The 22,223-nt window shown below is 53.8% G+C and overlaps 1 protein-coding gene across 6 annotated transcripts in view; it reads left to right on the top strand.

The window, feature by feature from the left end:
* The window catches only part of CUX2 (cut like homeobox 2), a 249,458-nt gene that overhangs the window by 184,354 nt on the left and 42,881 nt on the right, over window positions 1-22,223 (top strand). For all 6 annotated transcript variants that reach the window (XM_087423311.1, XM_087423309.1, XM_087423310.1 and 3 more), the window contains one exon: window positions 8,532-8,610. In XM_087423311.1, coding sequence (XP_087279437.1) covers window positions 8,532-8,610 — 79 coding nt within the window. The remainder of the gene's footprint in view (window positions 1-8,531; window positions 8,611-22,223) is intronic.

The raw sequence follows: 22,223 nt of genomic DNA, 5'->3' as shown, positions 1-22,223 counted from the left end.
CACCTGTCTTAGCTTGGGCAGCCATAACATTCCACAGACCGGGTGGCTTAAACAACAGAATTGTATTTTCTCATGGTTCTGGAGGCAGGAAGTCCAAGATCAAGGTGCCGGCAGGACTGGTTTCTGGTGAGGGCCCTCTTCCTGGCTTGCAGACACCAACTTCTCACTGCGTTCCTTCCTCTGTGCTCCTGCGTCCCCCATGTCTCTCCTTCTTCTTATAAGGACACCGGTCCTCTCGGATTAGGGCCCCCCCTTATGACCTCATTTAACCTTAATTACCTCCTTAAAGGCCCATCTCCGAGTCCGGTCAGAGTGTGATGTCAGGGCTTCAACATAAGGATTTGGGGGTCACAGTTCAGTCCATGACACCACCTTGTGGGAGTTTTGCAAAGATCAAGTGAGTTAATGCATGTAAAGCACTCAGCATGTGTTTGGGGGACCTGGGGAGGGGGTGGGGTGACCCTGGGCCGTGCACATAGTAGGTGCTCAGTGAATACCCCTGCTGTTGTCCTAACTGAGCTCCCGCCTGTGTCCTTCGAGGTTGCAGGCTGCGGTGTTGGGGGAGAGCCTAGAAGCCAGGCCTGCAGCCCTGGGAGCAGGGCCTCAAGCCTTGAATCTGAATTAGTGACTTTTACCTGAGGAGTCAAAACAGCGACAGGGGCCAGATACGTTAACTCTGCTCCATCCCTTCAGTATCTAGAACCGCCTGGTGCTGGCTCTGGGCCGCCAGGACGGGGCCTCTCTGGGACCCCAGAGACCCTCGAGGGGGTGGCCACAAGACCTCAGAAGGCCAGAGAGGGCCTCAGCCTCCTGCCCCGTCCAGGCAGGAGCCTAGGGAACCCAGCTCAACAACAGCTACAAAACAAGAGTCAAACTCTTATTTCTTGTTTGAGCCCCGACAGTAAATTGTAATTTTCACTCGCTCGGCCACATCGGTGATTGATGGCGGAGAGAGCGTTAGCACTCGCCCGGGGACGGGCCCAGCAAACGCTGTGTGAGGGCGAGGGTCGGCTCCTGCTGAAGACCGGGCGCCCGGCTCCTCCCGGCCTCCCCGTTCCCTGGCCCCTGCTCCCGGCTCTTTCAGATATTCTACCTCCTTCCACAAGCCGCCCACCAGAGGGTCAGTCCCAAGCAGGGTAAGAAGAAGGGGCTTTGGAGTCCAACTAAGCTGGTCTGAGTCTTGGCTCCCACACCGTGTGGCCTCCGCCCATCTGTGCCTCGATGTCCTCTTCTGTTAAATGGGCAGTAACGCCCCCTGCAGAGTTGTGAGGAATGAATGAGTTAATGTGTGTCCAGCACTTAGCACAGTGCCTGACACAGAGTCAGTGCTAAGTAGTCACTGTTATTATTAATAATAATAATTCTCAAATCAGCCAAACAATGTAAATGTTATCGCAGGGACCTATGACAGAGACTCTTAGAGTGAGATGTGAGCCTTCTGGATAGTCTAGCCGAGCCTCCCCCGTGTGCAGGTCTCCCTGAGTACCCTTACAGTCTCACAGAGAGATGGTCATGTCCTTGGATGCTTCTCCTGATGGGGAGCTCAGTACCTCATAAGGTAGCCCATTTCTAAGTTCTTTCTAAGACTGAGCCTCCTTGAACTTTCCACCCTCCTCGCACCCCAGTTCACCCCCTCCTCTGGAATATTTACAGCCCAGAACAATCTGTTCCTCTCAACACAACAGCCAGAAAGATCTTCAGCTGATTATAGACTGCTCCTGAGGTGTGTCCCCCGAGCCTGCTCCTCTCTTGGCTAAACGCGCCCCCGCACCCCTGCCCACCTTCAGCCCCCACCTCGTCCTGGATCAGGAATTTATCTCCAAATCGTCTCTGGAATCCGTTCTTCTCTCTGCTTCTCCCGCACCACCCTGGACCGGGCACCATCCCTCCCCCAGACCCTGCGGCGGCCCCTAAGTGTCCCCACGGCCCCTTCCCCTCCAGCACTTCTGAGCAAGTCACCGTGCTAGAGGCTGCCGGGGCTTCTTGCTGCCCCTCTCCACGGCCCGGCCCCCGCCCCCTTGTTCTCCGTGCTCCACATGCCCCCCCACCCGTGCTCCCTTCACTCGGAGCCCCGGTTCCACGCAGCCCTCCGTGTCCCTGCCTCCCTTCTCCCCGCTCCCCGCGGTGTCCATGACCCTTGCTCTCCAGCCCCTAGCTCCTAACCCCCACTCTCTGCACCCCCCTCCTCTCTGGGTCTCCCCTCATTCTTCTGGCTGCTCTCTGCTCCCCACCTGCCCCCCAGATCTGCACACCCGCAGGGAGAACAGGCCCGGCGGCTGTTGAAGGCTCCCCTCTCTGCCGCCCTGGGCTGCTTCCTTTGCTCCCCAGACCTCACTCCTCTGCCTCCTCTCAATTGCCCGTCAGTCTTTGGTTTCTTCCAGAATTCCTGCCGCATCAGATCCCGTCAGGCCCCCACATCTCCCAGGACCACCACGCCCCACCCTCCCCAGAGCCCCGGACCCAGTGGTAGAGGGAAGCTGTTCTCAAAGTATGTTCCATGGAATCTAGTTTCCAGGTTTATTCTCTGAAGATAAAAGCTCTGTGGCCAAATGCGTTTGAGAAAACCCTGGGCTGAGCTGAGCTGAAGAGCTTTTCCCTGCAGCTCTTGTCAGGGCATCCAGCGTGCTAATGTATTTTGTACGTATGTGTGGAGAGCGCATGCGTGTGCAGGCTTGACCACAGGCCCCCTCTCACGCCTAGGGGACTGTGCAACACACTGGGAGCACTACTGGTTTCTAGGGGCAGGTCTGGGCCTGGAAGGAGAGGATTCTGGGTGCGGATACCACCTCTGCCGCTAACTAGTTCTCATCTTGGCCAAGTGTCTTGACTTCTCTGAACCTCAGTTTCTTCCTCTATGTTAGAGTTGTCGGGGGAGATCCCAGAGATCAGGCACTGAGCACAGAGTAAGGCTTCAGTTTCTAGCAGCTCTGACCATTAATTGTAAAGAGATTGGCATGCAGCGGTTCTCGACGGCCAGGAGATCTCGTCCCCACTGTCTCAGACGCTCGTGGAGGCTCAGCCTCCGGGGCCCGAATCTGCCGTTTTTAACCACCTGACAGACGAGCTAGGCGGCTAGAGCAGGCTTTTGCCTCTCTTCTGACTTAACCGCTTCTACACCTGGTATTTTCGTGCTCAGGGGACCAAACCCATTTCACCCCTTATTACAGCGGGTGGTGGGAATGCCGCGTGCCCCATGGGATGCCGAGCTATTTCTGATGTAACCTCCTTGGCGTCTGTAGCTGGCGGCCGCCGCCGCCTCCTCCTCCTCCTCCTCCTCCTCCTCCTCCTCCTCCTCCTTCCCCAGATGGCCTTCCAAGATCTGCCTGTCACCAGCCAAATCTGTCGTTCTGGACACTTTTCTTCTGCAGTCATGTGGACCCAGCCGTGTGGCAGAGACACGTGGCCGTTTATTTATGCCGAGCTCACCTGTTCTGGGCACGTGGGTGAAATGCGTTCGAGTGGCAGACCTTGGAAAAGGCAGCCCATGTGGTTAGAAGGATGATCTGCTGTCTTAGAACAATTTTGCCAACTTCCACGGGACGCGTCGTTGCCACGTCAGCTCATTCCTGGCAACAGCTTCTCGGGCAGATGGAACGTCGTCTTCCCACTTGATGGATGGGCACCCTGAGGTCAAGAGAGGCTTGATGACATTCGGCCCAGCACTGGATCAGGCTCCAACACCATTAGACCTGGCCTTCTAGAAACAGACAGGTCATCGCTCTAAAACAAGACTGAACTGGGCAGGACATGCAAATGGCGACTGTCTTCAGGAGTCATATTTCCCACGGAAGGCATAAAGTTGAGCTGATTCAAACTGAGGGCCATTCCAGGATGGTTTTCGATCCCTGCTTTTGAAAATATGATCCAGCCATTAGATGAACCTCGAAAGCAGGGATCAGCAAACTTTTTCTGTAAAGGGCCAGAGAGTAAATATTTTCAACTCTGCGGCCGCAACTGAGTGACTTGGCCCTTATACCATGAAAGCAGCCATAGACAATACATGGAGGAATGACTGTAGCCGTGTTCCAATAAAACTTTATTTACACAAACAGATCAAGAGCTAGATTTGGCCCAAGGGCCATGGTTTGCCAACCTCTGATTGAGACCAGCGCTGTCCGGTAGAAATATAATGCAAGCCATATATGTAATGTCAAATTTTCTAGTAGCTACATTTTAAAAAGTAAAATGAAACAGGTGAATTTAGTGTTAATAATATATTTTATTTCATCCAATATGTCCACAATATTATCATCTCAACATGTAATCAATATAAAAAATTATTGAGTTATTTTACAATCCTTTTTTCATCCTGAAGACCTAGAAATCCCATATTTTACACTGAATTTGGAATAGTGACATTTCAAGTGCTCGGTGGCCACGTGAGCTAGTGGCTACCACGGTGGCGCCGTGGCTCTGGTGGGGCAGACCGATGTTGTAAGGAGACAGTTACACAGATAAAGTATACACCATACAAACTGGTGAGTGCCATAAACAGAAAGCAGAGAGTGCTGTGGGCAGGGCCAGGGAAACACTGAAGGAATCTTCCGGCACTTGCCCCACCCCTGCCCAGAGTTCCTTTTCAGAAGTTGCTGGAACATTCCTGTGCCTTCCCCCAGACCCCAGCCAGCACATGTGCTCCCGTGGACGGCTGTGAAGTGGAGCATTCAGACTCGCTGCCGGCTGATCTCTGGTGATTCTCCGTCTGGACATCAAGAGAGGAATTGCTGTTGTTTCTCGGCTCTTCCTGGGCTCCAGGGTGACAGCACAGCAGCCCCTGCCCTGGTACAGCCATGGATGACATCGTGAGGCAGCACGTGGTCTGTGTGACTGTCCCCACTGGCTCCTCTTCTATCCAGGGGACAGGGGCCAGAGCAGGAATTTGAAGCCCAGACCTGGTGTGAATCCTGCTCCGCCGTTTGCTCACTGGGTGACCTCGGGCAAGTTGCTTAACCTCGTCTGTACGAGGGGCCTCGTGACACCAGCCACCTTCTGTGATTGGCGTGTCCGTGGACAGGGATGCTCGTGAATAGTAGGAGCATCTGGCACATGGGGAACTCTGACTGTTGTCTTTAGTGGTGGTAGTATTCATCCATCATGGACGCCCCCAAACTCTGAATTAATTGCCCCCTCACATTACTCTGGAGACCCCAGCTCTACATCACCTCCTCCCGGGTCATGGCTCCTCTTGGGCGGAGCGGTGTCTCCCGCTCAGCTGTGAGCCCCCAGAGCAGAAACTACGTCTTGGCCATCTCAGCAAGAATAAAAATCTGTCCGCACTTGGTGATTTTCCCTTTGCCTCGATTCTAGAACATTCTCTCTGCGTGCCACCTTCCTCATCTCGGAGAGACAATTCCTGATGTTCCACCCGCCAAACTGGGTCAGCCACCCCCACGACTTACACACTCTTAAGCCCCCTGAACTTCTCCTGTGAAGCGTTTAGCACTTGTCATTAATGAATTACCTGGGGAATCTGCTTTAGTGTCGGTCTCCCCACCGGACTGTGAGGCCCACACGGTGGGGCTTGAGTCTGCGTTACTCACCGCTGAGTTCTCAGCCCACAGTGCTTGGCACATAGCAGAGGCTCAGGGAATGTTTGTTGAATGAATGAGAGATTGTCATTCACTCCAGAAGGTGAAAGACCAGAGACTGTTCTCGAATAACAACAAGAGCTGAAGGAGCTTTTGTGACTGACCTCTTCAGGATCACTTGCTCAACATCCCCCATACATTTCTCTCCATCTCTCTTAAAGAATGAATTCAGCATAGACCTTGTAAAACCTTCAAGCTGTGCTGTCGTATAGAAACATAATGTGAGCCACGCATGAACTTTTACATTTTGTGGTATCTATGTCTAAAGAAGAAACAGGTGAAATGAATTTTAATAATAGATTTCATTTGACCCGCATATCCAAAATATTATCACGTCAACATGTAATCAGTATAAAAACTCCTGATGAGCTGTCATGCGTTCTTCTTTTCATACTAAGTCTGTGATGTTCGGCGCGCTCACGGCGCACCCCGATTCGTTCAGCCACGTTTCAGGGGCTCAGTAGCCACACGCGGCTTGTGGCCGCCGTATTGGAAGCCTCGAGGAACCGCGATGGTTTTCCAATTCTTCTTCCCAGAGTGCACTGCTGTGTTGGAGGTGGTCTTTGTAAGACACCAGAGATGAGCAGAGCTGAGGTTCATCACCCGGCACTGGGCAGAACCTGTCCCGGTCACAGGCAAGAAGGAAGGATCAGTCACACCAAGAGGTGACGTGTCTGTGGGGCTCAAGGCGTGCCAGGAGGTCTGCAGAGGACTTTCCCTGTGTTACATTGTTTGATCCTCCCACAGCCCTTTGAGGGCAGTTGTCATATATTATCCTCATTTTACCGATGGAAAGTAGAGGCACAGGACACACTGCTAGTTAGTGGTGTCGTGGGACTTGAACCCAGGCGGCCTGCCTCCAGGGCATTGCCTCGGTGGGCCGCCTCTGTGAACGGCTGTCTCAGAGTCGCCCCTGCCATCTCTCCAGGCTGGTGTCACAGGCAGGACCTAGAGTGGGTGGGACCCACCTGGATTTGTTCAATGCATGATGTCGAGCGCCTTCCGTGAGGCGACGCCCTCTCAGAGCTCACTTCCAGGGGGGATTCGATAACAGACGCCCCCTCTCTTGGCATCACTGGGGTTCGTAAGAAAAGCTCACCTCTGAAAGAGGGTGAGTGACAATAGACACCCCCGCAGATTCGTTGTTCGGGAGGTTGGCACCAGAGGGACAGATATGTCAGTGCCAGGGAGAGTAAAGCTGTTCCCGTCCAAGGGGGACTTCCAGCCCACAGTGTCCTGGGGGAGGTAGGGATGGTGGCCCGGGGGGCTGGGAGCTCACTCCAGCCCTGTGCCAGGGAGGACCAGGGCTATGCCCAGGGGACAGGCCAGCGAGAGCCAGTGTCGAGGCAGCTGTGGGGCCGGAGCTGGGACTTCAGAGCCAGGAGCGGAGGGACGAGATGGTTAAAGCCCCAGAAATGGCTCGCTGGAGCGCATCTAATGGAGTCTCACTGGCAGATGAAAAACTCCATGAGCAAGAGAACAGCGCGTGAATGTAGCTCTTCACCCCGGGGTTGTCTAGTCATTCACGTATTCATCAGGCAAGAAGCATTTATTGAGCGCCTTTGGTATGCCTGGAACTGCTTCACATAGCTCTGTCACCCTTGATATTTGTCGAAGCCGTCTGATATCTTACAAGAGCTTTAATGATTTCCCTTGAACTTTCAGTGGCAAGAAATAGTCCCCAAATGTAAACTGGTGCAGCCACTATGGAAAACAGTATGGAGATTTCTCAAAAAATTAAAAATAGAAATATCAGGGGCCAGCCCCATGGCGTAGCGGTTAGGTGCACGCGCTCTGCTGCTGACGGCCCGGATTTGGATCCCAGGTGCACACCGATGCACCGCTTGTCAGGCCATGCTGTGGCGGCGTCCCATATAAAGTGGAGGAAGATGGGCACAGATGTTAGCCCAGGGCCAGTCTTCCTCAGCAAAAAGAGGAGGATTGGCACGGATGTCAGCTCAGGGCTGATCTTCCTCACAAAAAAAAAAAGAAATATCGTATGATCCAGCTATTCCACTGCTGGGTATATATCCAAGAACATGAAATCAGTAATTCCAAAAGATCTATGCACCCCTGTGTTCATTGCAGCGTTATTCACAATAGCCAAGATGCAGAAGCAACCCAAGTGCCCATCGACTGATGACTGGATAAGGAAGGTGTGGTATATATATACACCATGAAATACTACTCAACCATAAAAAAAGATGAAATCATGCCATTTGCAACAACATGGATGGACCTTGAGGGTATTATGCAAAGTGAAATACGTCAGATAGAGAAAGTCAAATACTGTATGACTTCACTCATATGTGGAAGATAAACACGCACACACAGATGCAGAGAACAGATTGGTGGTTACAGGAGGTGGGCGGGAAAAGGGGCACGTGTGTATGTGATGGGTGGAAACTAGACTTTAGGTGGTAAACACGATGCAGTCTATGCAGAAGCCAAAATATAATGATGTACACCTGAAATCTATATAATGTTATAAACCAATATTACCTCAATTAAGAAAAAAAGAAAAGAAATATTCCCCAGATGTCCCATTTTCCCCCAAAACATGTGTCATGTTGAACCTCCTGTGTTGCCTCTTAATAACAAGAGTAATAATGTTAGCTGTTGATAACCTACTGGTGCCAGGCCCTGTGCTAAGCACTTATATGCAGCATCATTTAATCCCCTAGGAGGTAGGTTCTGCTATTTACCCCCATTTTACAGATGAGGAAACTGAGGATCAGAGAGGGCCAGTGACTTGCCCAAGGTCACACAGCCAGGACAGAGTGGAGCTGGGGTTTGAAGCCAGACTTTCTGACTCCATACTTTTAACCTTAATCTCCTCACCCCCTACCCCCTGCCACGTTTGCACACATAGAGATTGTCAGATTCGCTTGCAGACTCAGATGCCGTGTTTACACTTGACTCTTTATCTTGTTGTTTCCAAAGGTGGTGGCCCTTAGTAAGCGAAGTCAGGAGGCCGAGGCCGCTTTCCTGAGTGTTTACAAGCAATTAATTGAAGCACCAGGTAAGAAACGCTTGGGCTCCATAATTGAATAATTAACGACCAGGAACTGCTGTTAGGACCGTTATATAGGGACCCTCTCACAGTGGGATCCGGGGACAGGCCGAGACTCCTGGGGAAGCCAGGCCCTCTATGGGTTGGAGGGTGAGGGTGTCCACACCCAGTCTGGTGCAACGTCGCCACACAGTTCCCTCCATCTTCCCCACCACCTTCCCACGTCAGCCAGGGAGCTTTGGGGGTCCTGGTGAGATCTTCCACCTGGACCTTCTTGGGGGTGGAGTGTCTTGCCCACCAGAACCCCCCTCATTGCCAGCAGAGGGCGCTGGAGGAAAGACCTCAAAAAGTTGATGTTCAGCAAAAGCCAAACCCAAGAGAACACATACTATATGATTCTATTTACATAAAATATGAAGACAGGCAAAAATTAATCTGTCAGCACTATTCACAATGGCCAAAAGGCAGAAACAACCCAAACATCCATTGGTGGATGAATAGATAAATAAAATGTGGTCTCTCCACACAATGGAATATTACTCAGCCATGAAAAGGAATGGAGTACTGATCCGTGCTACAACGTGCATGAGCCTCAAAAACATGCTAAGTGAAGGAAGCCAGGCACAAAGTCCCAGAGTGTAGGATTTCATTTATAAGAAATGTCCCAAATAGGCAAATCTATAGAGACAGAAATCAGATTGGTGGTTTCCAGGGACTGAGGGGAGGGGGGATAGAGAGTTACTGCTAATCAGTGTGGGGTTTCCTTTTGGGGGATAAAAATGTTCTGGAACTAGTGGTGGTTGCACAGCATTGTGAATGTGATAAATGCCACTGAATTGTTCACTTTAAAATGGTAAATTTTATGTCATAGGAATTTCACCTCACTTAAAAGAAACTAACCTGTGCTGTTGGAAGTCACGAGAGTGGTTCCTCTGGGAGGGGATCATTCCAGGGGGGGCCTCTGGGCCTCTGGGGGCGGAGGTGCTGTTTCTTGATGGGGTGTGCCTTGCAGAGGATGGCCCGTTTGAGAACACTCGACTGTATACCTTAGGTACATAGATGTAGTTCTGTAAAACGTTTCCCTTTCTTAAAACGGCCCGTCCCCTGCCGCCCTCTCATTTATTGACTCAGAAAAGGGGGCCCAGAGAGGTGTGGTGATGTGCCTAACAGCAGTGGAGCTGGGAGAAGACCCCGCTGTGCCAACCCCCTCCCCCCAGACAGCCCCTGGTCCTTTCCCGGCTCCTTGCACGCAGCCGCAGGAATCGCGCTGTCAGGGTGCCCGGGGCTGGGGTTTATGAAGAGGAAAGTGAGACCTAAGCCTAGCCATGGAGAAAGCAAAGTCATTTATATCTGACACCAGGCTCGTTTGTGGGATCTTTGTATTTGGGGGTGGGGAAGTCCCTCGTTCCGTCTGTCTTGGGCAACTATAGTGGATTGAATAACGATCTCCCCAAATTCCTGTCCACCCTGAACCTCGGACTGTGGGCTTATGTGGAAACAGCCTTTGCAGATATAGTTAGTTAAGGATCTCAAGATGAGATCATCCTGGATTTGGAGTGGACCCTAAATCCAGTGACGGATGTCCCTATAAGAAGAGGAGAGGACACAGTGAGGCGCAGGGAAGAAGGCCGTGTGAAGACAGGCAGAGACCGGAGTGATGCGGCCACAAGCCAAGGAACACCTGAGGCCACCAGGGGCTGGAAGAGGCGGGAAGGATCCTCCCCTGGAGTCTTCAGAGGGAGCACGGCCCTGCCGACAGCTGGATCTCAGACTTCTGGCCTGCAGAACCGAGAGACTAGGTATCTGTTGCTTGAAGCCCCCCCGTGGGTGGCACTTGGTTACGACAGCCCTAGGAGACTGACACAGCCACGCTGGCGTGGGGCCTCCCCTCTGAAGGCGTGGGCTGGGTGAGGAGGGAAGGTGTCTAGCCTGTTTACTCACAGTGTGGTCCGTGGACCAGCGCATGGGCTTCGCCTGGGAGCGTGGTAGAAATGCAGAACCCCAGGCCCCATCGCAGGCCCCGAGTCAGCTTCTGCACGTTAGCAAGCTCCCCGGGGGCTCTGTGAGCACAGCAGAGTTTGAGAAGCACTGGCCCCCTGTACAAGCCGGATTTGTTCTACCCTCTTCGTGTTACAAGCCCCGAGGGAACAGGCCAACCAGTCCCTTCGCCACGGCACAGAGAGGTTGAGTCTGCTGCCTGAGGTCCCACAGCCAGGGTCGGATGTGGACAGATGGGGCTCAGGTCTCAGCTCATTGAACACACATTTCCAAAGTATCTGCTCCGTGTCACCGCTGGCTACACGTGGGAGGCTGTGTTGGTTTCCTGGGGCCACTGTAACAAGTCACCACAAACTGGGCAGCTTAAAACAACAGATATTTATTCTCTCCCGGTTCTGGAGGCCAGAGGTCCAAAATCCAGGCGTCGCAGGGCCGTGGTCCCTCTGAAGACTCCAGGGGAGGATCCTTCCTGCCTCTTCCAGCTTCTGGAGGCTCCAGGGTCCCTTGGCTGTGGCCGCATCACTCCGGTCTCTGCCTCTGTCTTCACATGGCCTTCTCTCTTTGTCCGTGTCCCAAATCTCCAGCTCCTTCTCTCCTGAGGACGTCAGTCACTGGATTGAGGGCCCACCCAGGTCGTCCAGGATGATCTCATCTCCAATCCTTAACTATTCACGTCTGCAAAGACCCTTTTTGCAAATGAGGTTGCATTCACAGGGTCCAGGCGTTGGGGCGTGGGAGTCTGTTTTGGGGGCCACCACTCAGCCCACTGCAGAGGTTTCTGCGACTCGACCGCGCTGCCCTGGGCCGGAGCTCCGGGACTCCACTCGCAGGGGCAGCACGGCTGCAGCGTTTCCTCAGGGAGGATGCTCTGGCGGCGAGAATGGCTGGGGCCCCCAGGGCTCTGTGCCCCCTCGAGGACACAGCCCTATGGCGTGAGGCCGAAACGGCCGTGTCTGCAGCCCGGGTCGTTGTCACCCTCACTGGGGACCACACCAGGCACGTGGCCGAGAGGCCCCATTCCCTGCAGCCTTTTTGCTTGTAATGTCTCCACTCTCAGCAGAGATATCTGGGAAAAATTTGGAAAAATAAACCCTCTTATTTCCCACCTTTCTTCAGTCCTTCCGGTCCCACAGTCTCAGTGACAAATGACACTGGAGAATGACCCAGAACAGACTCCAGAGATGCCTCAGAGTCCCCACGCCAGGCTCTTCACTGGACCCCGCAGTACCTCGCCTGTAGCACCAGGGGGCAGCACTGAGACCGGCTTGTGTTCCCAGGCTCAGGGCCAGACCCGGGTTTGAATCCTAGTGCACTGCTTTACTCACTAGGTAACTGCAGACGAGTTGATTCACCTCCCTGAGCCTCAGTCTCCTCTTCTACACATTGGAGCCTGAGCTACTCTCGTCATCACGTGTGTCTGGCTTCCCTAGGGGAAGTGAGATGCTCCGAGCCTGGGACTGAGTCATACTGAATTTCTGTACCCAGAACCTGGTACGCAGTAGGCACCTCATAATTGTTTGTTGAATGAATTAGAAATAAGACTCAGATGCAGAAAGAGGAGGAAGGGTTAAAGGTTGAATGAAAAGGTACTGTTTCATCTAGAGCTCTATACTTGTCACGTGTTTATTCACTCAGATAGCATTTATTAAGTGCTTGCTGTGTGCCTGGCACTCGCGAGACACTGAACCTAGCCGTGAGCCTGCAGATGCAGACGCGGGCCCAGTCCTCAGGGAGCTTGCATTGTGGTGGCAGAGGGGACCAGATCATGGCTCGAATAACCTGTCGTCTCAAACCCGGGGGAGCACCGGCGAGTCTAGTGCTTAGGGGTGAGGAGGGGCTTACTGCCTCCCTTGGAAAGAGGCATCATTTCTGGGGTTCACTTGAGACCCTCATCTTTCTGGAGATAGGGCTGTTAACACAATCACAGGGCCAGGACCGCAGTGCCAGCCAGGGACTGTGAGAGCCCCCCCAGGCTGGTGCAGACCCTTCCAGAAGGTCCTCATGCCCTCTCGCCCCTCTCCCCAAAGGGTCGTTCCAAGCCTGGTGCTGACTCCACATGTCTCCCCAGAAATGGAAGGGCAGGGGAGACGGACGTCCCCAGGTGTCACCGAGTTGGAGAAGAGGAGCCTTAGCTGATGGAGACGGCCGTACGAACGGCCCCTTTAGGGGCTCTAATTCATTTCCGAGACATTTAAGAATAACAAAATGTTTTAATGATTTCTTAGGGGAATTGGGAAGACATATTTTTGTTCTCATTAAATTTTATCCTCAGACACAAGAACCAAATGTCAGATGTGTTCTTGGTGCTTGGAGCTTCCCTGCTCGCCGTCCCCTCACGCCACCCCAGCCCCCCACAAAAACAGCACTCCCGGAAGATGCACCAGGATGCGCGCTCTCCTGTTTTTATATTTCTTGACAGGCAAATTATTTGTCGAAATACTTCCCCCCCCGAAGCCACACAAGTCCTGATTCAACATTTTCGTTTTGAATGACTGCTGCCAACACAAGTCTTTGGCAGAGAAGGCGACATCGCCTGAGTGCTCAGCAAGTATTTTGATAAGTGAGCAGCCTGGATGTCTGTAATTACGAAAGAAAACCGTAAATCTTTGGGATATTGTTCACACAGATGTGGCGTGAAGTGAGAAAAAAAAGCAGTGCGACGTGTTAAAAGCATAATTAATGTCATTGTTGTGGAGGATGATTTGATTTAAACCTTTCTGACTTCTGGATCGGTGACGGCTGAGTTCTTTATCGCGCTGGTAGAGGCGCTAGGTACTGACCCCGGCTTCAGAAAGCTGACTTGTTAACTGAGTGATGAGTTAAAAGCAAAAAAAAAAATGAAATAAACAAAACGAGGAAGAGCGAGGAAGAGGGCAGGCGAGGAACATAGCTGAAGACATAAGAAGAGAGAGGTGAGTGCCCCCGAATGTTTTTTCTGCTTTCCTCTGATTTTTAAAAATCCGATGCAGGAGATGAAACTCCTGACGGGCGCCTCTCTCCTGGCCCCTTCTTCAGAAAGGAGCCAAAAGGCTGGCGACCTCACGTGCTCGAGCCGCAGCGGCAGACACCGCTCGTGGGACTCTCAGCTTGGTATTCTTGAGCTGTGTGACCTTGGGCAGGGGCCCGAACCTCTCTGAGCTCTGGTTTCTATGTCTTTGGCAAAGGGATAATAATAGAACCGTCTCCTCGGTCGACATGAGGATTCGATACTCCGCAGGAAAGCATTCGGCAGGGTTTAATCCTCAGCAGCCGCTGCCAAGCTGACACCGGAGGATAAGTTACACAAGTTGCAGGTGTTTCATATTGATTTCACAAGGTTCTGTCGGTTGTCAAGGACGTGGGGTGAGCGGTTTAGGCAACAGGGTTACTGAGTCTGTAGAATAGGAAAATGCTTTACAATGTTTAGGGTTTTTAACGATTTCTCCCCAGTTATGAAAGTCATATATGCACATTGTCAAATTCAGAAAATACAGAAAAGCAGAAAGAAGGAGGGAAAACTACCCACTAGAAAAGCAGGGGGAACGTCCTGTTGTTTTTCTTTTGGATCTTTTCCCACCTACATTTTCAAAAGTGTCGTTTGTTCTACCTGTACCATTTTGCATCCTGCTGCCTTTCACCCACCTCGAGCATCCGTGTTTCCCTGTGTGATTACAGATCCTGAGTAACTGGTTCGTCGTGTGTAACAGTCTCTTATGTGGCTGTGTTGAAATTGACTGAGCCCCCTCTCCCACTTTGGGCATTGAGGGTGCTTGGGAATGCACAGCTCATTGGTGGTGTGCTGGAGTTCCGAGGACGAGGAATAAAACTTGGGAAGGAAAATATATTGTGGCTACACATCAACCACAAACCCAGGATCGTGGTCAGAAAGAATAAGAATTCCTTTTTTCTCATTGTTGACTTATTTGGCACTCCTTCATTTACTAGTTACCCTATCTTTTCATATGTTATGAACTATTCATATTTATTCTTTTGTGAATCACTGGTTCGTGTATCTTTATCCCCTTTTTCTATCAGAGAGATAATTTTCTCATTGATTTGTAGATGCTCTTTGTATATTAAGGATATTGACCTTTGTCCTGGTAAACGTGTTTCACATCTTCTCCCCTAGTTTGCCTTTTGTTTCTTAACTTTGTTTACAATGTCTCTTGTCTATGGTACATAGCAGGCATTCAAAAATATCTGCAGAAAGTAGGGCATCTTACCAAACCTTTCTTTATGGCTTCTGGATTTCATGTCATATTTTAAAAACCGCTTCTCTCCTGAAGGTTGTAGGGTTTGGTTTTTTTTAGTACTTCTGTGATCTTAATTTTTAAACATTTGAATCTTTGAACCATCTGGAATATATGTTGATGGAAGTAGTGAGGGAGGTTGAGAATTTAGCTTTGTGTTTGTCCCAAATGACTGGTTCTACCGCCATCTAGTGGATGAGCCACCGTCACAGACAGAGAAAGTGAGGATAATGAGAAACTGTTGTCTCTGCCTGGCTCACCTCCGTCCCTTCCTCCCTGCATGCGTCTCTGCTCTCTCGGTCCTATAGGGCTCGGGGTCGGGTTTTCCCCGAGATGGTAGTTACCTGTAGAAGGCGGTGTCCCAGCCTCTCCCCGTGGCCGCCTGTCTGAATTTGACTGCTCCAGGTAGCTAAGGGTTGGAAGAGGATTAATGAAAGCATGATGCTGGTACCCAGTAGGCGCTCCATAACGGCTGTTCCCTTCAGGAGGGAGGACAGGCGTTTCAGCCGCGGCTGTTCATCAGCTCTTTCTCTGAGCTCCTGCAAGTGCCCGGCCCTGTGGCTTGAGTCCTACCTGCCCTCGGAGACTCGCAGTCCAGCAGGGCCAACGTGACCCAAAGACAGACGGCCGGAACACCCAGCAGAGAAAGGGCTCCAACGCGGGACGGCTGGAGGAGGCGCCTGAGAGGGGGCAGCCTTTGAATTTGGTTTTGAAGCATGAGCTGCCAACCTCACGGGGTCGTTTCTGGGGTGCTTCCTGTGTGTCGGGCAGGGTGCTCAGCCCCTTATAGAAATGAGTTCACTGATCCCCACGGCCCCCTTCAAGGGGGGTGCCGCCATCCTGCCCCACTGTGCCATTGAGGAAATGCAGGCTCAGAGAGGTCAAGCCACTTGCCCAAGGTCACACAGCAGAGAGGAGGGGGAACCGGAATCTCGACCCTCGGTTCCAAAGTCCAATGCAGGATTAATTTAAAAATTGAAAGGGTTTGGACAAAACCATGAGAGACTTGAGTTCTAAAAAGAGTGAAAATCAGTTAAGCGTCTTTGCTGCCAGTACAGAGGTTCTCAGCTGAGGTTCTAGGTTGCGAGGTTCTAGGCCGGGAGGGTGAGCCCTCTGCAGAGATGCAGATATGTTACTGGGAAGAAAGACAAGTTAACCCTCACCAGCCAGAACTCCTGGTCCTCTGGGCCCAGGGCTCCGAAGCCTGGTGCCAGTGTTGAGGGGAAACAGAGTCACAGAGCTCCAGACTCCCAGGGCAGAGCCAGGCCAGGAGGAGCACTAGCCGGACTCCGGGCTGAAGGGCCCCCCTACAGAGTGGGGCTAGTCCCCGTTCTGCCATTTTGCTTCCCATATCACGCCTGACTTCTCTGAGCCTCAGTTTCCACACTTGTAAAATGTGGATAATCTCATCTAATTATAGGGCTGCTAGGCAGGTTCAGTAAGAATGGAGACCACTTCCCACGGTGCCTGGCACAGAGGAGTAGCCCCATGCAATTCATCCAACAAATACTGAGCACCTGCTGTTTGCCAGGCACTCTACTCCACACCAGGGGCACAATGTTAAGCAAAACAGACAGTGTCCCTGCCCATCTGGAACTTTCTGTGCAGCTCAGTGTGTGGGAACTTGATTTTTATTGTAACGGATGTGGGTTTGAGACCTGGCTCTGCTGTTCCCTGGCTGGGTGACCTCTCTGAGCCTCTGTTTCCTCCTCTGGAAAAGCACGCTTCCCTCCTGGTACTCCTGGGAGGACTGAGTGAGATGAAGATCGTCAAGTCCTCAGCTGAGTGTCTGGCACATGGTAAATGCTGAGTAAACAGTGGCCGCCGTCATTACTGTTGTCGGTGGTATTATTGTATTATTACCGGCACCACCCAGTGCCAAGAGGGAAGACCCTCTCCAGCGCCTCTGTCCAGGCTTGAGCCAGGGGACCCCGAGGCCGCCGGCCCTGGCGGGAGGACAGGGTGGGCGAACACAGGGCCCACGGCCCGTGTCAGGGCCCACACCTCATCTGCTCTGGAAAAGTCAGGATTAAGGGATCAGTCAGTCTCGCCGGGGCGGCGGGCGCCGGAGCGGGCCCAGATGAGACGACTTCTGTCTCCGAGATATTTCAGAGGGGCATGCGCGTACTTCTGCATACACGTTTCCAAACTGCCTCACGGGCAGCTGTGGCGGCTCCTACACAAGCTCCCAATGCCACCTGCCTTCAGACGGACACAGTGGGAGGAAAGAGACAGCTTTTCCTGGATTCCCGGCTCCCCCCCCCAAGCCCATGGGCGCTTCAAGAAAGCACCGACAGCCCCGGCTGGCGTGGCAGGTGGGACAGACACCGTCCCGTCTCCCACGCGCCTCTGGAGAGCCTGGCGCGCTCTTAGACGTTAACCCTCCGTCGGCAGGATTCCCCGGGGGCTGAGCCGACGTAACCCAGATGCCTTAGTCGCCTTACTAAGCAGCGCCTGCATAAAGAGCAGGGTGATGGCGGTGAGACGAAGGACCCCGCTGCCCGACGATGTCCCCTCCCTGCACCCCGCGGACCCGGCCGCCTGGACGGTCCATATTTGATTTTCCGTGCCCGCCGACGTGCTCGGCTAATCCGAGGGACTTGTTGAGTCAAACCCTTCTGGCGTGGGGTCCCTGTTTCTGGCGTTTTCTCCAGGTTGGATCTCGGCCCCTTGCCTGCCGCCGCCCGTGCCCGCGTCCCTGCGCCGACTGTGTGACCGGCGACTGTGTGACCGGGGCGAGGCGGACCGTAGGGCTGCACAGCGCGCCTCTCGGGGAAGGTCTCCGTGGTGGACGTGCCCCTGGCGAGGAGGTCCAGGATGTCCTGTCCCTTCTGACACCAGGACGTGAGGCTTGACAGATGCCGCAGGGCAACCCGGGTCGCTTTGGAGACCGGGGGCTCGTGGGAGCCAGCGCTTCCCCGAGTGGGGTCACCTGACACGCAGAGCAGCCGGTGTACGCCGCACAACGCTGGCTCTGTGAACACCCCACTGCCAGGTGTCCCCTTTCTGCTTCCTTCCCGATAGCCTGGGTCAGGAGCTGCAGCATCGCACACGCCCGACAACACCTGTGAGCCTCCCTGTGGCCGAGGAAATCCAGCCTCAGGCTGGAGGTCTGGGGCAGACGGCAGTCTAACTCGAATTTAATATTGTCAGTTTTCTTCTTTGTTTTCTGTGTTTATGTTTTTCTACTTATGATACAGGATCCCAATTATCTATTCACAATAGCGAAACAAAATATTCCTTTAAAATATATGTAAGTTAAAAAGCATTGAGTCAGGTAAGGACAGATGTCAAATAGGCGATCTCTCGGGGGCAGGGGGGTCACGGCAGAGAGTGTGACAGGAGTGCGCCAGCGTCTGGCGTTTGGGCCGCGCTGGGTTCAAATCCAGCTCTGCCTTTCTCTTGCTTGGTGACCTTGAGCAAGTGACTTCCCTCTTCTGGGCCTCAGTTTTCTTATCCGGAAAATGGGGGTGGTAGCAATATCTCACGTGGTTGCTTTGATGATTAAATGAGATATAACTATGTGCAAAGTGCTGGGCATGAGTGGGGGCACATGGGGGTGGGGGGAGGTGTGAGGAAACGTCTGTTCCCTGGAGCTTTTGGCTCAAGATACTGGGTGGGGGTCTCGTCTGCCCCCCCGTCCCAGCCTCGCGGATGTGGGGACCCATCTGCTCCAGAATGGATGGTAGCTGGAGTTTGGGGGATGAAAACTAGAAACCAGTGTTTGGAGGGCCAGAGCCTGCTCTGACCCCAGCCACACCCTCGGCGGCAGCGCCAGACCAGCCTACAGGGAGGGTAGGGAGGCTGGCACCAGGAGTCACCTGGGCACCCAGCCTCCCTGAGCCCCACGTCCTCATCTGTAAAATGAGCCAGTTGTGGTGAAGGTCGAGCTGTGTTTCTGGCCAGTAACTCGGGGGATTGGTCAGGAGGGCTGGCCACCCTTCTGAAGGGGCTGTTTGTCCTGGTGCTTCCGTGTCTAGATGGTTCCCCCTCATCACCCTGCTGGCCCCTCATTCCCTCCAGGGCTCTGCTCACATGTCCCCTCCTTCGAGAAGCCATCCCTGCCAGGCTGCCTCAGTTAGCACCTTCCCCCAACACACCCCAGGCCCACTCTCTCCCCAGAGCCCGCTTCAGTTTCCTTCTCAGCCCCTCACTGCCGTTGGTTCATTTGTGCCTTGTCCTTCTCTCCCTCTAGAATGTCAACCCAGGAAGGCAGGAATTTCCTCCTATTCACTGCTGTATCTCCAGGGCCCAGAAGCTTCCCCGGCACACAGCAGATGCTTGGGAAATATTTGGCAACTGAAGAAGTGGTGTCCGACCCGTGGCAGGTGTTCAGTAAAAATGTCCCGACGGGTGAACGGCTGCATTTGAGACTGTATCAGTTTCCTGTTGCTGCCATAACAAACCACGAACTTCGCAGCGTCAAACAGCCCACCTTTCCTGAGCACCTGCTGTGTGAAAGGCCGGAGCAGGCCGGGGAGAGAGGGGAGAGAGGGGACGGAGGGACGAAAGCAGGATGCCCCCAGGCCCCGTGACCGTCAGGGCCTCTGAGAAACCTTCCACACGTCGTAAGGATCTTCCGTCATTTCTGTCTCTCCATGTGTGCCTGTAAGAGCGCCAGTAACGTTTAGCTGATGCACGAATAACGCCAGTGGACAGGGGAAGTGGGAAGCTCTTGCGTTTGCCAGACACCTCGACCGAGCATTTTACCTGTATCTAATTTGGCAGAATCTTCCGGTCTTCTGGATGCTAGTAATTTTTTTCCTCCCTAACTCAACCCCCAGCAGCGTAGTGCAGGGCTCTGGATTTCTCCCGGGTGGGGGAGGCAGGAAGAAATGAGATTCCCCGAATGCTGTAAAATCCAGAATTCCACACTGTGCGCGGGGGCAGGAAATAAAGAGTGGAAAATGCCCCTGTCTACTTTTCAGAGCAGGGCCCTCCTCAACCCACAGCCTGATTCCTCAGTAGTTGGGGAGGATGACAATGCAGGAGGATCAGAGCCTAAGACCTGCTGTTTCCTCTTATGGAACTGGCTTGTCTCCCTGGACGACAGGTGAAGTGGGTACAGCAGGAGGGAAGTAGGTTAGACTTGAGTGAGGACTTCCTTCCTCACTTCCTCAATGAGACTTGGAGTCTTGGCAGCTCCTCAGTCCTGCCTCTCTCACAGTTGGTGTCCAGTCAGTTACCACGTGTTAGGGGTTGAATCGTGTTCCCCAAAAAGATCTGTTGAAGTCCCTGGTACCTGTGAAAGTGACCTTGTTTGGAAATAGGGTCTTTGCAGATGTGATCAAGTTAAGGTTCTAAGAAGAGGAGAGAGACACACAGGAGGCCCCGTGACGGGGGCAGAGAAGGAAGTGGTGGAGGCTGCCACAAGCAAAGGACCACGCAGGGTGGCCGGCGACACCAGGAGCTAGGACACAGGCACGGGGCAGCCAGAGAGAGCGCTCGGCCCTGCCCACGCCTCGATTCCGGACTTCTCGCCTCCGGAGCATGGCATACTGGTGCCCTGGGGCTGCCGCCCGAAGGACCACTGGCTGGGTGGTTGAAAACAATGGAAATTTATTCTCGCAGTTCTGGAGGCCAGAAGGCTGAAGTCAAGGTGTCGGCAGGGTCGGTGGCTGCTGAGCCGCTGAGGGACGGTCTGCTCTGTGCCTCTCTCTCAGCTTCTGGGGGTGGCCGGCCGGCCTTGGCTTGTAGACGCATATTTCAGTCTCTGCCTGCGTCTTCACAGGGCCTCCTGTGTGTCTCTGTGTCCTCTCCTCTTCTTAGAAGGACACGGGTCATGGGCCTCGTCGACCCTGATCCCGTCGACCTCACCTTCACTGGATTTTCTCTGCGGAGACCCTGTTTCTGAGTGAGGTCACGCTCTCAAGTTCCAGATGCACGTGAATGTGGGGGAGCGCTACTCAGCCCAGTACAACACCCCCACTGGTCCTTCCTGTTCCCTCTTGACTCTGAGCACGGCCCACTCCCCCTGCCTCGGCCTAGGCGCCAGCCACGGCACTGCTGCCTGACTGTGGCACAGCCTCCTGTCTGCTCCCTCTCCAGCTCACTGGATGAGCCTCTGAAAAGGCAGATGAGAACTTGTCACTTCCCACCGCCCGTAGGGTACATCCCATCCCCGTCCACGTTGTCTGACCGGGACGTCAGCTGCATGGATGGGCTCTCGTCCACCCTGTTCACACATGCCCCCACAGACGCTCAATGCCCCCCACAGGGTCCTCCTGCGAGCCCTGCCACTGCAGACTCATCGCCATGGAATGTGCCGACACTGTGCATGGGCTTCGCATCCATAGCCCCCAGATTCTAGCAGCAGCTCCACGGGGAGGCACTGTGACTGTCCCATTTTACAGACGGGAAAACTGAGACCCCGAGAGGCGAAAGAGTAGTTGTGTGTGGGTTTGGGTCCCCCAGGAGCCAACAGATGCAGAGATGGCATTAGATGTGCAAGAGATGTGCTGGGGCAGATGCCTGTGAAGGAGGAAGGGGCGGGAGCAGGAGGAGGCAGGGAGAGCCTTCAGGCAGCGATGCTGCTCTGACACCTGGGGAGAGAGGGGGAAGGACGGGGGCCTGGTGGGAGGAGCCCCAGACTGCAGGGCAGCTCTGAGAGAGTGGGCCGGGCTGACGGGCAGCCCAGCGCAGGATGTTCAGGCTGCTGTCACAGAACACGACAGCCTGGGGGGCTCAAACAGCAAATTTATTCTCACGGTTCTGGAAGCTGGAAGGCCAAGGTCGAGGTGCCAGCAGGGTTGGTCTCTGGCGAGGGCTCTCTTCCTGGTTTGCAGGCCGCTGCCGTCTCCCTGTGTCCACACGTGGCCTTTTCTCTGTGCACCGGGAGGGGCGCTCTGGGGTCTCTCCCCCTTTTTATAAAGGCCACCAGGCCTCTCGGAGGAGGGCCCCACCCTGGTGACCTCATTTAACCTGAATTACCTCCTTAGAGGCCCATCTCCAAGCACAGTCACATTGGGTTGTCACAGTGGATTTGGGGGGGCACGATTCAGTCCACGGCACAAGGGCTGCCTGTTCCGGCGTTGGCCGGAGTGGCCTGGCTCTGCGGGCCCTGTGTGTTCAGTCCTGGGCTGGGGCGGCCCTGGGCGAGCGTGGCCTCTGGCGCGTGCTGTGCTGGATCCGAAGGCGCAGCACCTGGACATGGCCACCAGCTCCCACGGTCACGGTCACACAGGTCCTCTCTTGAAGGGAGAGCTGGTGGCCCGCCCGTGGCTGCCACGGTCGTAGTGATAAGGGCAACACTCACCTGGAGTCGGCAGGGTGCCAGCATCGTCCTGGGGGCGCAGCCTGCTCGTGGAGTCCCTGCACAGCTCCGTGCAGAAGGTCCCGTTGTCACCCCATTTTACTGACCGGGAAACTGAGGCCAGAGAGCCTGACTTTCCCTGA

This window comes from Ceratotherium simum, chromosome 35 (genome assembly GCF_057802395.1).
Source record: "Ceratotherium simum simum isolate JZ-2026a chromosome 35, ASM5780239v1, whole genome shotgun sequence".
NCBI classification, from domain to species: Eukaryota; Metazoa; Chordata; class Mammalia; order Perissodactyla; family Rhinocerotidae; genus Ceratotherium; species Ceratotherium simum.
This window is presented reverse-complemented; position numbering and strand designations above follow the sequence as displayed.